At 39.2% G+C, this 13574-nt stretch overlaps 1 protein-coding gene across 1 annotated transcript; it reads left to right on the top strand.

The window, feature by feature from the left end:
* Nucleotides 1-304: 304 nt before the first annotated feature.
* Nucleotides 305-12230, top strand: LEAP2 (liver enriched antimicrobial peptide 2). The gene is made up of 3 exons (XM_082256619.1): nt 305-439; nt 8788-8933; nt 12117-12230. The coding sequence occupies exons 1-3, from the start codon at nt 377-379 to the stop codon at nt 12151-12153; spliced, it is 246 nt and encodes an 81-aa protein (XP_082112745.1). The 5' UTR covers nt 305-376; the 3' UTR covers nt 12154-12230.
* Nucleotides 12231-13574: the final 1344 nt, after the last annotated feature.

Genomic DNA, 13574 nt, shown 5'->3' with positions numbered 1-13574 from the left:
AGGTGGCTGTACAAAATTACTTTTGGCATCTGGTTGTCTGTTGTTGGAAAATCCCCCACTGTTCCCTGCTCCAGTTGTTATAAACCCATTGACTGAAGGAGCAAATCTCAACGAGTTTTATCAAACATTCAGAAACCAGTAACATCCAGAAACCAGTAGGACAAGGGTTAGAGTAGAATGACTCCAACTAAGTTCCAGTAGGACATTGAGTAATCTGGCAGTGTTGATAGAGTGGGTTGGTAGGCATTAACTTATTAAATGTAACTACTGCACTTTGCCCCTTTTGGGATAGAAATGATGCAATCAGTTGTGTCTATAAAGTCCCAGGCAGGAAGCATGATGTTTCCTTAACATCTCACGCGCCCTTTCTAGCATCATGACTCCGCAGCTTAGGAAGTGGACAGCTATCTTTGTGATATGTATTGTACTGATACACCAGGTAAGCCTAGATAAGCAATAGACGTAGACTTGTGCCTCGTACACACGAACAGATAATCGGACAACTTATCGTTCGCATTTTGTTGCATGGTACTAATATCGAACTAAACGTATGATTTTTTTCATACGATTCTGGAAAAGCTTCCTGTCTGCGTAGCTACGTATCGGAAGTGATGTCATAAACGTATTATTACAATTGAATAAAAATCTATTAAAAGTGAAACAATTAGGCTATAAAAACTGTACCAATTTGCAGTGGGATCCCACACGCTTTCTCAGAATAGGAATAGTTTGTTGTCTGTATTTGGTCTTATGCTACACCTATAACAAGTTTCTTATTAAGGGTAGCTGAGTGGAAAATGCCAGAAAATTGCTATACAGAAAAAAATTTTTCTTTGTATTTCCTTGCCTTGTTATTTTTATTCATTTAGCTTTATCAGATTTTTGGATTAAGTACTTGATTTCGGGCTTGTTCACATCATAACGCGGTGAGGGAAACTTGTGTGTTATGCATATTTCCTGCACCAAGTTCATAATGCATTGGGTGTGCAATCTGCTGCGGGTTTTAATTTATTCCTAGCAACACCCCTAAGATCACAAATGCAGCGTCTTTGCCCACACCAGATTTAAGATTCCGCAGTACCCTACGATCTGGTACAGAGCATTTTTGATAAATAGTGCATGAAGTACTTTTGGTGTGATCCAGTGCGATTTCAGCCCATTCAAATGAATGGGCTGAAAATCGCACTGGAACTGCATTACTGTGCAATTCAGATGTGAACTGGCCCATAGGCATCAATTTAATGTTAAAGAGCTATTAATGACCTTTATAAATGTATGTAGTTATCTTGAGTGCTTTCTAGAAAGCAATATCATTTGAGATGAATTTCTGTTCGTGGAGAGTCATTTTTCTATACATAGATGTCTTCCTTACAATGACCTTAATAAAGGACATCCCCATACACTAGTAAAATTTTGTACAAAACTTTTAGTTTTCGGAACATTTGTTTGATTTTCTAATGCTTAGTGGGGTCAAATCAGGGATGAGAAATTTCAAAGGACCAGGATGGAAAAAGTTTCCCAAACAAACTAAATTCAATTTAGGTATGTGGATTTTGTTCAGCAAAAATGTACCTATGGTAAAGAAACCCATATAATAGGTCTGGGATTCCATTCAAACAGCAGGTCTGGATGAAAGTCTTTCAAACAAAATAAGTTGACTTATTAGCGATGGCAAGAAAGAATGTTCTCACAATGGATTTTTATACAAATGGAAAGAAAATGTAACCATGTGTGGCCAGCTTTAGCCTATTCTTCGCTACCAATAAACTAAGGTCACACACTTTAATCTTTAGTTGGCTTTGATTACGGCACACATTCACTGTGGCATCGTTTTGATAAGCTTCTGCAATGTCACAAGATTTATTTCCGTCCAGTGTCATCATCTTGTATTGATGATGGGAGAGTCGGACTACTGCGCAAAGCACATCTCAAAGATTCTCAATGGGGTTAAGTTCTGGACTCTGTGGTGGCCAATTCATGTGTGAAAATTATGTCTTGTGCTCCCTGAACCACTCTTTCACAATTTGAGCCCGATGAATCCTGGCATTTTCATCTTGGAATATGCCCGTGCCATCTGGGAAGAAAAAATCCATTGATGGAATAACCTGGTCATTCAGTATATTCAGGTAGTCAGCTGACCTCATTCTTTGGGCACATGCAGTAACTATCCAACAGGATAGTTACTGCATGCTTAGTTTAGTTAGTTGCTTAGTTAATTCCAGGTGGCGACTTTATTTTTGGCCAGGCAGTGTATCTATCTACCTTACAAACAAATTCAAAACTATTTGCCGTGATTACAAATAACAAAATGGTCAGAGGTTGATAATTCTGTATGTGCATTTAATTAACTCAAAAGATCTTTTTCCTGTATATTCTACCCCCACCAGCAGCCAGCCAGAATTATTTCTTGGCTACATAGAAGTCTTTGGGGAGTTCTCTGCTATCAGGCTTCAGAACAAAGCATAGAAAATAGAAGTACCCTAGCTTGGCAAACTGCTGGATAGGAGTCTCTGGATCTGTGTCATCGGGGTAAATGTAATGTACACCATTAAACTTTTGTGCCCCAATGCGAAGATCTAACATTTCTGCCCAATTACTAGAAAAGCTCAATAATAATCTGCATGGACCTCTAATCCCCTTTGGCACTGTAAAACTGAGGGGCCAGTTTATAAAGCTGCGGCATGGCTTTACCACAGACATACAACAGTATCCTTAAACATTTCCTTAAACGTTTTTAAATGCTGTGATGTCAATTACAAATGAGTTTCCTGCTTCACATTGTTTCAGACTCTGAAGCAAGAGAAGCTCCGTTCATTTTATTCAATTAAAAATCTTTTTATTTTTAAGTCCCAGGAAGAAATTGGAGAGCCCAGACACATGACCCATCAAATCCGGGGTTATACAGCGATGAACTCTATAGACTATAAGCTTGATATTGCACCCAGCATTTTGTGAATGACTTGTAAAATGCAGGCACAATGTGGAAAAAACACTGGAGTGTTCAGCAGAGAATTGATAGTGGTATCCAATTTTGCTGTTATAAAGAAAGATAACAACACAAATAAGTACATGATGTTTAGTAGGGTGACACAAGCTAAAAATATGAGAAAACTGATCAAAGGAGCTTACACACATACAAAAATATATCTATATCTGTTATATATATATATATATATATATATATACACACACACACACAATATGGAAGAGTTAGGAATTTTATTTATACAAATCAAATAAAAAACGCAAAATAAACCAGAATTAAAAACAAGAAAATAGATTACACCCCAAATTACATATACTAATATTATCCACTAGAATGGAGCACATATAATTATTTGGGAGGGAGAAAAACCCCTCACTTATTGTATTAATACACCCCCATATTGGTTATGATCGGTATTTCAGCTTGACGCGATTCTTGGATATAAGGCAATCTGTTTCATCAGGAGCTACAGGGTCAATTTGCTCTTAAACATGATGAAACCAAAGTTTCGATTTCCCTTAAGGCACACAAGAGGGTCAACACAGGCAAAGAGAAACAAATGTCATCCCAGCACCAAGCACATTAAATAGAGCATCCCGATTATCTATACTTGCTCACCACTTCCCTCAGGGGCTACTTATACAGTATGTATCTTTTGTGTGTGCTTTTACATCCGGGACATAAAAATATAGCAAAACGTAGGCATAAGTTGCTCACTGTATGTAATCAATTTTGTCAGATGTTCACTAGACACAATAATTACATCTGTATTAGGAAATGGTCAACTTGATACAAGTCCATATGTAAAGTAACAAATCGCTAACGATAGTCCCAATCCACTGTTGTGAAGCCAAGTATTTCTTCACATTAGGTGAGTAAGTGCTTGTTCCACATACCCGGGGGCAATGTGCACTAGAAATATATGGCTGACAAAGCAGCCTATGCACTTTAAGGAAGATATTTGTATTTTTTTTTGTCCTTGGTAACTATCACCAGCAAGATCTTATTATGTCTCAGTCTGGAAATCCTTTTGCTATGCACTCTCATACCATCATGGGTTAAATAAAATATGCAATACATAGAGCACAGTGTAGTATATTTTTTAAAACAATGTGCAAAAAAAAGAAAAAGTAAATGTAATTCTAAATTTTTTAGGTATCTGTGAGACACAAACAGCTTTCTTGACAGGTACCAATCATGCCGCCGCTTGTGGCTACTGAGCCGGTGTGTGTTCCAAAGAACAGATGGGGGACAGGCGATAGTCTGTATGTGGCCTCTTGGCTCAGCCTTTATGCATTTCACGTGTTACGCATCTTCAGGAAGCTCACATAGACAGACTCACAATGCGCCTCCTGCATCTCTCCCTACATGAGACATTGTGGGTCTATGTCCCGGATGTAACAACGCATTAGCAGGATACTCTCTATAGGAAAGAGAAACAGTAGTTTATGACAATTTGTTAGCAGGGTTATAGAGAGAAGTACAGATGTATATTTGCTCCCCTACAGGCCGACAGAGTGATTACATGTAAACACAGGAGGTGGCGTTAAGGCAGCACTCTGACATCTCCACACAGTTCTCTCCTGTTGACCTTACAGACAAGCATCCTCTTATCTTCCCATCATAAGAACTAGTAGCATCTCTAAGCCGAAGCTGTGCAACATGGTCCGGACTCCACCAGCATAGGACCTGTAACTCTCCTTAGTAACTCTGTATACACACAGTGGTTACATAGTCTGCCAGCACAGTGATTCTTTTCCTCGAGGCTTCTCTCTTCCGTGACTCCCAGGCTAAGGCCCTAGAAAGCCTCGTACTGCAGCTGGACCCAAGAAGGGTGATCCAAGCCACTAGGGAAGGGACCCAAAGCACACCGGTCACTTCACTACTAGGGCCCTCCGTCACCCCCACCCAGTGCCTTGGTCAACTGGCTTCTATATTTTTGAACATTCTCTAGCTGTGACACCACCCTCAAGAGTTAACTCAGCCTTCATTTTTGGAATTTTTGTTTCCAAACCCAGATGTTTTAGTGTGATCTCCCCCAAGAGGATGCACTCTTTAAAAATGTAGATTGGAGAAAGTGCAGAGAAGGGCAACCAAACTGATAAGAGGCATGGAGGAGCTCAGCTATGGGGAAAGATTAAAGGAACTGAATTTATTCTTTCTTGAGAAGAGGAGATTAAGGGGACATATTATCAACATGTATAAATACATAAGGGGTCCATATAGCGAATTTGGTGTTGAGTTATTCATTTTAAGGTCATCACAGAGGACAAGGGGGCACTCTTTACGTCTAGAGGAAAACTGGATGGACTTGTGTCTTTTTTCAACCTATAACTACGCAAAGCTCTTCGTCAGCTGAATTCTTTTAATCAGAACAAAAAAAGTAAAAAAGAAGAAGGGACTTTGAGGTGCCATACAAAAGTTAAGACACAAAACCTCAAACTTACAAAATGTTATTAGTACATAGAATAAAAATGCTTAATAAAAATATATAAAGAAAATCTACACTCTCCCTAAAAAAAAAAAAAACACTCATCTCTGCTATGCCCTGTTTGTCATACATTGATATATAACATATTGCACATATGTGCTGGCTTAACTTTCCCCTGACCAATTACAAAGTACAATGCAAACAGGTGTGAACAAAAAACATATTGCAAGAAAAAGAACATTACATAGTGAGGAACAACTCCATTTCCAAAAAAAAAGTAAAAAATTTGAAAACATATCAAATGTTTAAACTGAGAAAATGTACCATTTTAAGGGGAAAAAATAGGGTAATTTTGAAATTAATGGCAGCAAGACATCTTAAAACAGTTGGGACAGGGCAACACAAAGTAAGTGGTACTAACAAGGAAGAACTGGAAGACAGGTCACAGGTAACATGATTGGTGAATCTCTGCCTGCTTTTAGTTCTGAGACACTCTGGCTCTCTAAGATGCTAATTGAATACCCAGTCTGTGAAAAGCTGAATCTAAAATGTGTTGAACAATTTCTGAATAATGTTCCCCAACGTAAAATTGCAAAGACTTTAAATATATCATCATCTACAGTACTTAATAGCATTACAAGATTCTGAGGATCTAGAGAAACCTGTGTGTGTATGGGACATGGAACAAATACAATATTGGATGTCCATGATCTTCGGGCCTTCAGATGGCACTGCATTAAAAACAGGCATGATTCTGTAATGGACATCACTGCATGGGCTTAGGAATGCTTCCAGAAATCACTGTCTGTATACACAGTTTGCCATGCCATCCAAAAATGCAAGGTAAAGCTCTATGTTGCAAAGAACAAGCCATATCTGAACATGATCTAGAAATGCTGCCATCTTCTCTGGGCCAAAGCTCATTTAAATTGGTCTGTTGCAAAGTGGAAAACTGTTCTGTGGTCAGAAAAATCAAAATTGTACAATTTGTTTTGACAACAATGGGCACCGCATCCTCCGGACAAAAGAGGAGAGGGACCTTCCGCCTTATCAGTGCTCAGTTCAAAAGCCTGAATCTCTAATGGTATGGGTGTGCATTGATGCATTTAGAATGGGCACATATGGAAAGGCATCACCAGTGCTTAAAGATATATTCAGGTTTTAGAGCTGCATACGTTCCCATCCAGATGACGTCTTTTTCAGGGAAGGCCTTGCATATTTCACCAGGACGATGCAAAACAACATACTGCATCTATAAACACAGCATGGCTTTGTAGTAGAAAACTCTCTGGGCTTATCGGCCTGCCTGCAGTCCAGAGCTTTCCCCAGCTGAAAATAGTTAGTGCATCTTGCAAGGAAATATTTGACAAAGAAGACCTAGGACTGTTAAGCAGTTAGAATCCTATATCAGGCAAGTAAAGGACAACATTCCTTTTCCAAAACTCCAGTAACTGGTCTCCTTAGTTCCCAGACATTTACAGAGTGTTGTTCAAAAAAAGAGGGGATGATACACCGTGGTAAACATGGCCCTGTCCCAACATTTTGAGATGTGTTGTTGCCATTAATTTCAAAATTACCTTATTTTTTAATTTAACCACTTGCCTACTGAGCACTTTTACCCCCTTCCTCCCCAGGCCAATTTTCAGCTTTCAACGCTGTTGCATTTGGAATGACAATTGTGTGGTCATAAAACACTGTACCCAAACAAAAATTTTCTCATATTTTTTCACACAAATAGAGCTTTCTTTTGGTGGTATTTATTCATCACTGGGTTTTTTATTTTTTACTAAATAAACGAAAAATATCAAAAAATAAACAAAAAAACTTTCATAGTTTGTTATAAAACTTTGCAAACAGTAATTTTCTTCTCTTTCACTGATGTGTGCTGATGAGGCTGCACTGATGGGCACTGATAGGTGACACTGATTTGCAGGACTGCACTGATAATCAGGACACTGATAATCAGTGCCGATGTTCGTTTTACAGAAGCCGGTTATCAGCTCTCTTCTCCTCTCCTACTGTTGTCAGCATAAAGAAAGGAGTGCTGATAACCACCGTGATCAACTGTGATTGGACACAGCTGATCACATGGTAAAGAACCGCTGATTGGCTCTTTACCTCAACCTGTGATCAGCAGTGTCCAGAGGACACTACGATCACAGAGCACGCTGTGATCACAGGAAGCCGTCATATGACGACATCCCAGAATAGAAGACTGCGCTGTAGCCGTCATCCGGCTATAGGGCAGTCAGCAGATTGGTAAATGGTAAATTTTCTCAGTTTAAACATTTGATATGTTTTCTATTTTCTGTTGGGTATAAAATACGGATTTATGAGATTTACATATCATTGCATTCTGTGTTAATATACATTTTACAAAGTATACCAACTTTTTTGGAATTGGGGGTTGTAGAAAGTGAGGTAGACCTAGTAGGTCTTTAGGGAGCGTGTTTACGCTGGTCTGTGGCTTTTAAATGTCATTCCTTTCTGCAGCACAGGTATCAGATTTAATGTTTTATTGTAGACTTCCACATCTTGGAGAAATGAGGATCGCAATGTGTGCAACATGACTTTTCCTTCTTGCCACCCAGCTTGGGGTCACCAGACCTCATTATTGTCACAACTGTACTTTTGCAAGAAGACACTGTCTCTTAAAAGAGAAACTGATGTTTTATACCGGTTTGTCATACATGGTGTACCCATGAAATCAGAATCCCATAACATTATGGGATTTTTCAGGGAGTACACAACAGAAGCTCTCTGTTGATATTGATAATTTCTAAACATAGCCAACTAAAACCAGCTAGAGGGAGGGAAAAGAGGTGGAGTCACCACTCTCTTCCAATTGTGTCTGTGCATACATTTCAGCTTAAGCTATTGAGCTCTGTAAACAAGCATTTTTTTTAACGAAGCTGCTAGCTGCATAGAAAATCTAAAAAATATTTATATACTGTATATATACTGAAAGTCATTAACACATTTGCTTGATTAATAAAACAGCCCCAGACTGCTGCCTTGCCTATAAACACAGTCTGGCTGGTTCTTTATAGCCCCCATTGTAGCCATGCATGCACTGTTTGTTCAGTATTGGTAAAATAGTGCACTGTGTACCATTCACATACACTAGGTCCATAAACCTTGTAAAAGCAGAGAAGGCAAGTTTGACTTTTTTTCCAGCCTTACCACCCACCAGGCTTCGCAAAAATTGTGTGGCTGTGACATTTGATTTGGTTCATGTAAAAAAACGAATTGTATGTAATATATACTTATATTAATGCAATATGAGTGTTTTGATTAGCTTTCTATCATTGAATCATCATAAAATGTTTTAACAAATGATATTACTGACTGAAAATGTCTCTCTTCTCAGCTGGAAGGGGCTCCCATGAGTAATACTGCTGGATCCAAGACATTGCTGAGACTTCGAAGGATGACTCCATTTTGGAGAGGGCTATCATTGCGTCCAGTTGGTGCTTCATGCAGAGATGACACAGAATGCCTTACAAGACTATGCAGGTAATTTACCCATGTAATGGACTGCCTGGGGAGGCCTAAGCTACATTTGCCCAAGAGTAACTAGTTATGACATTGACCTAGCGGCTGAACCAAAAAAAAGAAACACACACCAGGGGAACTAATATATAAACTACTAAAATGTTCCTTCACCTATTTTGTTTATTAGGGTTTTTTCCTTTTGATATTCACTAAAGACAGGGCGGCTCAGCTACTAAAATTGCCCTATCAATTTAACGGACATGGAATGCCATTTACGCAGGGAGTGCAATATGTTCAATGAGTTATCAATTTGCACATTTTTTGTAAGAAGGAGCAGTAAGGCTCGGCATTAGATGGTTCGAATCTGTGCCTGGTTCAGCAGAAACTGGCCAAGATTTGAATCATGTATGGGCATGCTGAATGTACCAAGTTGATTAATTGATTAACTTGGGTACAAACTGCCTGCCGGATTTGGCTGGTATAGCCACTAGCCATAATTACTGTATTCTCCCGGCGGGGACGGCTTTCCCCCACTGGGAGAATGCAACGACTCAGCGGGAAGAATTCCTGCAACACTTGGTTGCAGGAAAGAAATTTGCTCTGTGTATGGCCAGCTTAAAGCAAAACCATTGCATAGCACTGCAAACTTGAAGCATATAATGCATATGTAATTCCGAACTATACATAAAACAAAATTTTTTTTTAAAACGTTAATATGCATAAACAAGATCATTAACTTGTTCCCGACCGCCCGCCGCAGTTATACTCTCAGACGCTCCCAGTCAAATTGCCGTACATGTACAGGGCTTGCGAGCACGAGGCTAGGGGGCGAGCGCACGTCACCAGCGGCGCAATTGCACTCCCGCCCCAGCTCGTCAGCCGATGCAGCAGGCAGGCGGCTCCGATTGCCGCCTGACACCCGCAATCGTTCCCCGCTGAGAGAGAACGGTCAGCTGTTGTAAACACAGCTGACCGTTCTTCTCCCTGGAATGATCATAGAGCCCATGTGATCCTTCTATATAGGATCACATGTCTCTATGGTCATTTCAGAAGCCCCCCACAGTTAGAATTACTCCCCTAGGCTCACATTTAACCCCTTGATTACCCACAATGTTAACCCCTTCCCTGTCAGTGTCATTATTACAGGAACAGTGCATATTTTTAGCACTGATTACTGTAGTAATGTCACTGGTCCCCCCAAAAGTGTCAAAAATGTCAGTCAGGGGTCCGATCTGTCCGCCGCAATGTCGCAGTCCCGCAAATAATCGCAGATCACCGCCATTACTAGTAAAAAAAACAAAAAAAACTACAAATCTTTCCCGTAGTTAGTAGATGCAATAACTTTTGCAAAAACCAATCAAAATACGCTTACTGCGATTTCTTTTACCAAAAATACGTAGCAGAAAACCAATTGGCCTAAAATGTTAAAAAATTTTGATTTTAAAATTTTTTGGGGGGGAATGTCATATAGCAGAATGTGAAAAATATTGTTTTTTTTTTTTTTCAAAATTGTCGCTCTTTTTTTGTTTATAGCGCAAAAAATAAAAACCGCACTGGTGATCAAATACCACCAAAAGAAAGCTCTATTTGTGGGGGGAAATTTTATTTGAGTACAGCATCGCACGACTGCGCAATTGTCCGTTAAAGTAACCCAGTGCCAAATCGCAAAATAGGGCCTGATCAGGAAGGGGGCAAATCCTTCCGGTCTTAAAGTGGTTAATATCAAGCTCATATTTTTTAAGTGTGTTTCTAAAATAAGATATTGGAAAAACGATTTTTTCCCTTTAAAGGGTATTTACAGGAAACATATGCCAACATTCTGGTGATATTTGGTATTGAAACACTACTTTAAAATACAATGTTTCAGCAAAATTCCCATCATCAGTCTTCTAATGAACATCACTTCTTCCATCTTACTGCAATTTAAAGTATCTTCAGTCCAAAAATAATTTAAAAAAGCAAAAAAAAAAAAAAAAAAAAGTGCAGGTGTACTGTGGATTGCTGCACAGAGGGGTTATCATCAATTTTAGTCCATCTAAAACATCTAGGATTTTCTCCTATAGTTAAAAACAGACATTTTCAAGGCATGTTGGTGTGTTAAAAGTGGAAGTCTGGATCAAACTTAACTAAAACCTGCTCTCACCCCCCATTCTAAGCCCTACACTAGGCCATTATGGCTGAAACATGTTAACTTCTGCTCTACATATTTAGATTTTATAGAGTTACAATAAATCTGGACTTATTGAAGAGCATGTATGGAGTTGTGGATTGCCTTCTATTTACCTTGTTAGCAGCTGAGTAACTGCACATCCTGCACCCGAGAGCTCAGGAGGATCTCTACATAATCTGTGGTAGTAGCACCTTTTTCTTCTATTGACCCTATACTACCTACCCTGTAAAGGAAAGATGTCTATACTTTCCTAATCTAAGGGCGTTTCGGTCTGGTCATGTGATCGTCTCTCAGCGCCAGCTTCAGGGGAGAGGAGGGACTGCAGACAATGGAAGCACCATAGTAACTCTATGGGTGACATCACCACACAGGCACTGCAACCATTGTCGATGCTCTTTCCTCCCCCCTTGGCAGATCATGTGATCAGACCGGAGAGCCCTTCGATTAGGGAAGTATAAGCATCTTTCCTTGACAGGATAATTAGTATAGGACTTAGAACGGGAGTGGAAGCAGGAAACAAGGCTTTCACACAATTGCTGTAAGCCTCTGCACATAAAGCTGTCCATACATAGTTCAGTTTTCTTTCATTCAGCCAACCGATAGATCAACTTCTCATGAACAAGGGACTGGCCATAAGTGGATTGAATTTCGATCCATGTATGCCCAGCTTTTATGACTGCTGGTGAAGCTATTCACTGATAAGGTTATCAATGGTGCCAAAATCCAAGCAGCTACAGCAATAGAAAAGGTGACAATACTGCAGCAATTAACTACAGGTGGAAGGATGTTGTCAAACCTTTCAAATGAAGCACCTTTTAAATGGTTTGTCTAGCAGGATCAGCAGGTATTTACTATATATTCCTAGGGGTAGTTAAAAAAACAGAGATTCCAGTATAGGCAGCCCTATATCACATATTGTATGTGTTTTTATAGTTTGACCATAGTTCTACTTTAAGAGCTTTACATTTTTTCTCCTAAACTTCCTTTAGTCAGCTGCATGGAAAATGTAATATATAATGTCTTTTCTTTTCCAGAAACCAACGTTGCTCCTTAAAGGCATTTGCAGATTAACAACAATCCTCTGCTGATATTAAGAGCAATAGGAAAAATGCCATCAATGAATGCAGATAAAATGACATCATTCTCTCTGCAAGAAATTATTTATTGGTTACTGAGATCGTCGGTGTACAATTTGCACTCAGTTTTTATGAATATTTATTGATATGTAATATATTATTTTATAAGCAAGACTTTTTCACGAGTAGATGAATTGAAAAAAGATGTGGAATGAATAAGAACCTAAGTCTCCAGTGAAAACCTTCTGAACTCTTAACTCACCCGAAAGAAGTATATCCAAATACAGCCTCCAATGAATAATTTACAAGCAAAATAAAATAAGTGCAACACTATCAAAATTAAACATTAAACTTGGTTCTCATACTAAAATAAATAATACTAATACGTGAAAAAAAAAATGTTTCAAAAATAATAAATAATCATAGCGCTCTTAACACATCTTCTGCCATGGAACTGTTCACAATAAAAAAAAATCTTCTGATACCTGAAATAGCAGCATCCAAATCCAGTCCACTTCAAATTCAATATAATAGATGGCTAGCATGACCACACAGTAGGCTTATGCTAGTTGTTTTATTCTTTTTGGGAGCTGGAATCTCTAACACAATCTCAATGTGTGGACACACTTAGAACCTATAATATTGCATACTGGTATATTATTTCTGTTTTATTAAAGTAAAACTATAGGCAAAACCTTTTTTTTCTTTATTTGGATAGGTAGGGTTATAACCTCTGTTGGTTTATTTTTGACCATCTGTGCCCCATTTGAGAGATTTACCTTCACTTCCTGTCCCATAGCCAAAATAGGAAGTGCAATTAAGGGAAACCTTTGGTGACCCCCAGGCCATCAGAACTAGTGTCCCCATTGTAAGATTTCCTCTCCATTACTTTTCTGGAGACAACCCTAAATTTGGGGTTTTATTTTACTTTTATTTTCAATTCTAATGGTAAACAGGACAAATAGAGAGGATGAATCTCCCTTAGGGCTCTTTCACACGGAGCGGACCGCATTGCGATCCGCTCCGGCACTTTTTTTTTTTTCACGGAGCGGATGACACTTGTGTCATCCACTCCTTATGTCCGCATATCATCCCATCCGTTTGCGGATGATATACGGACATAATGTATGTCTATGGGCATTGCGGATGTCAGCGGATGACACCGCTGACATCCGATTTTGCATCCGTTCCGTTTTTTAAACGGAAGAAAAATAGGGTTCTGTTCCGTTCCAAAAAACGGAACAGAACTGAAAGGACGAAAATCGGATGTCAGTGGATGGTCACCCGCTGACATCCACAATGCCACAGACTTACATTATGTCCGTATATCATCCGCAAAAAAATAGGATGGTATACGGACATGCGGAACGCCCGTGTGAAAGGGCCCTTATGGGACACAGACAGCAATAAAAACTG

Source organism: Pelophylax lessonae, assembly GCF_965119305.1.
Source record: "Pelophylax lessonae genome assembly, chromosome: 4".
NCBI lineage: Eukaryota > Metazoa > Chordata > Amphibia > Anura > Ranidae > Pelophylax > Pelophylax lessonae.
The sequence above is the reverse complement of the archived record's forward strand: the minus strand, read 5'-3'. Positions and strand labels throughout refer to the sequence as shown.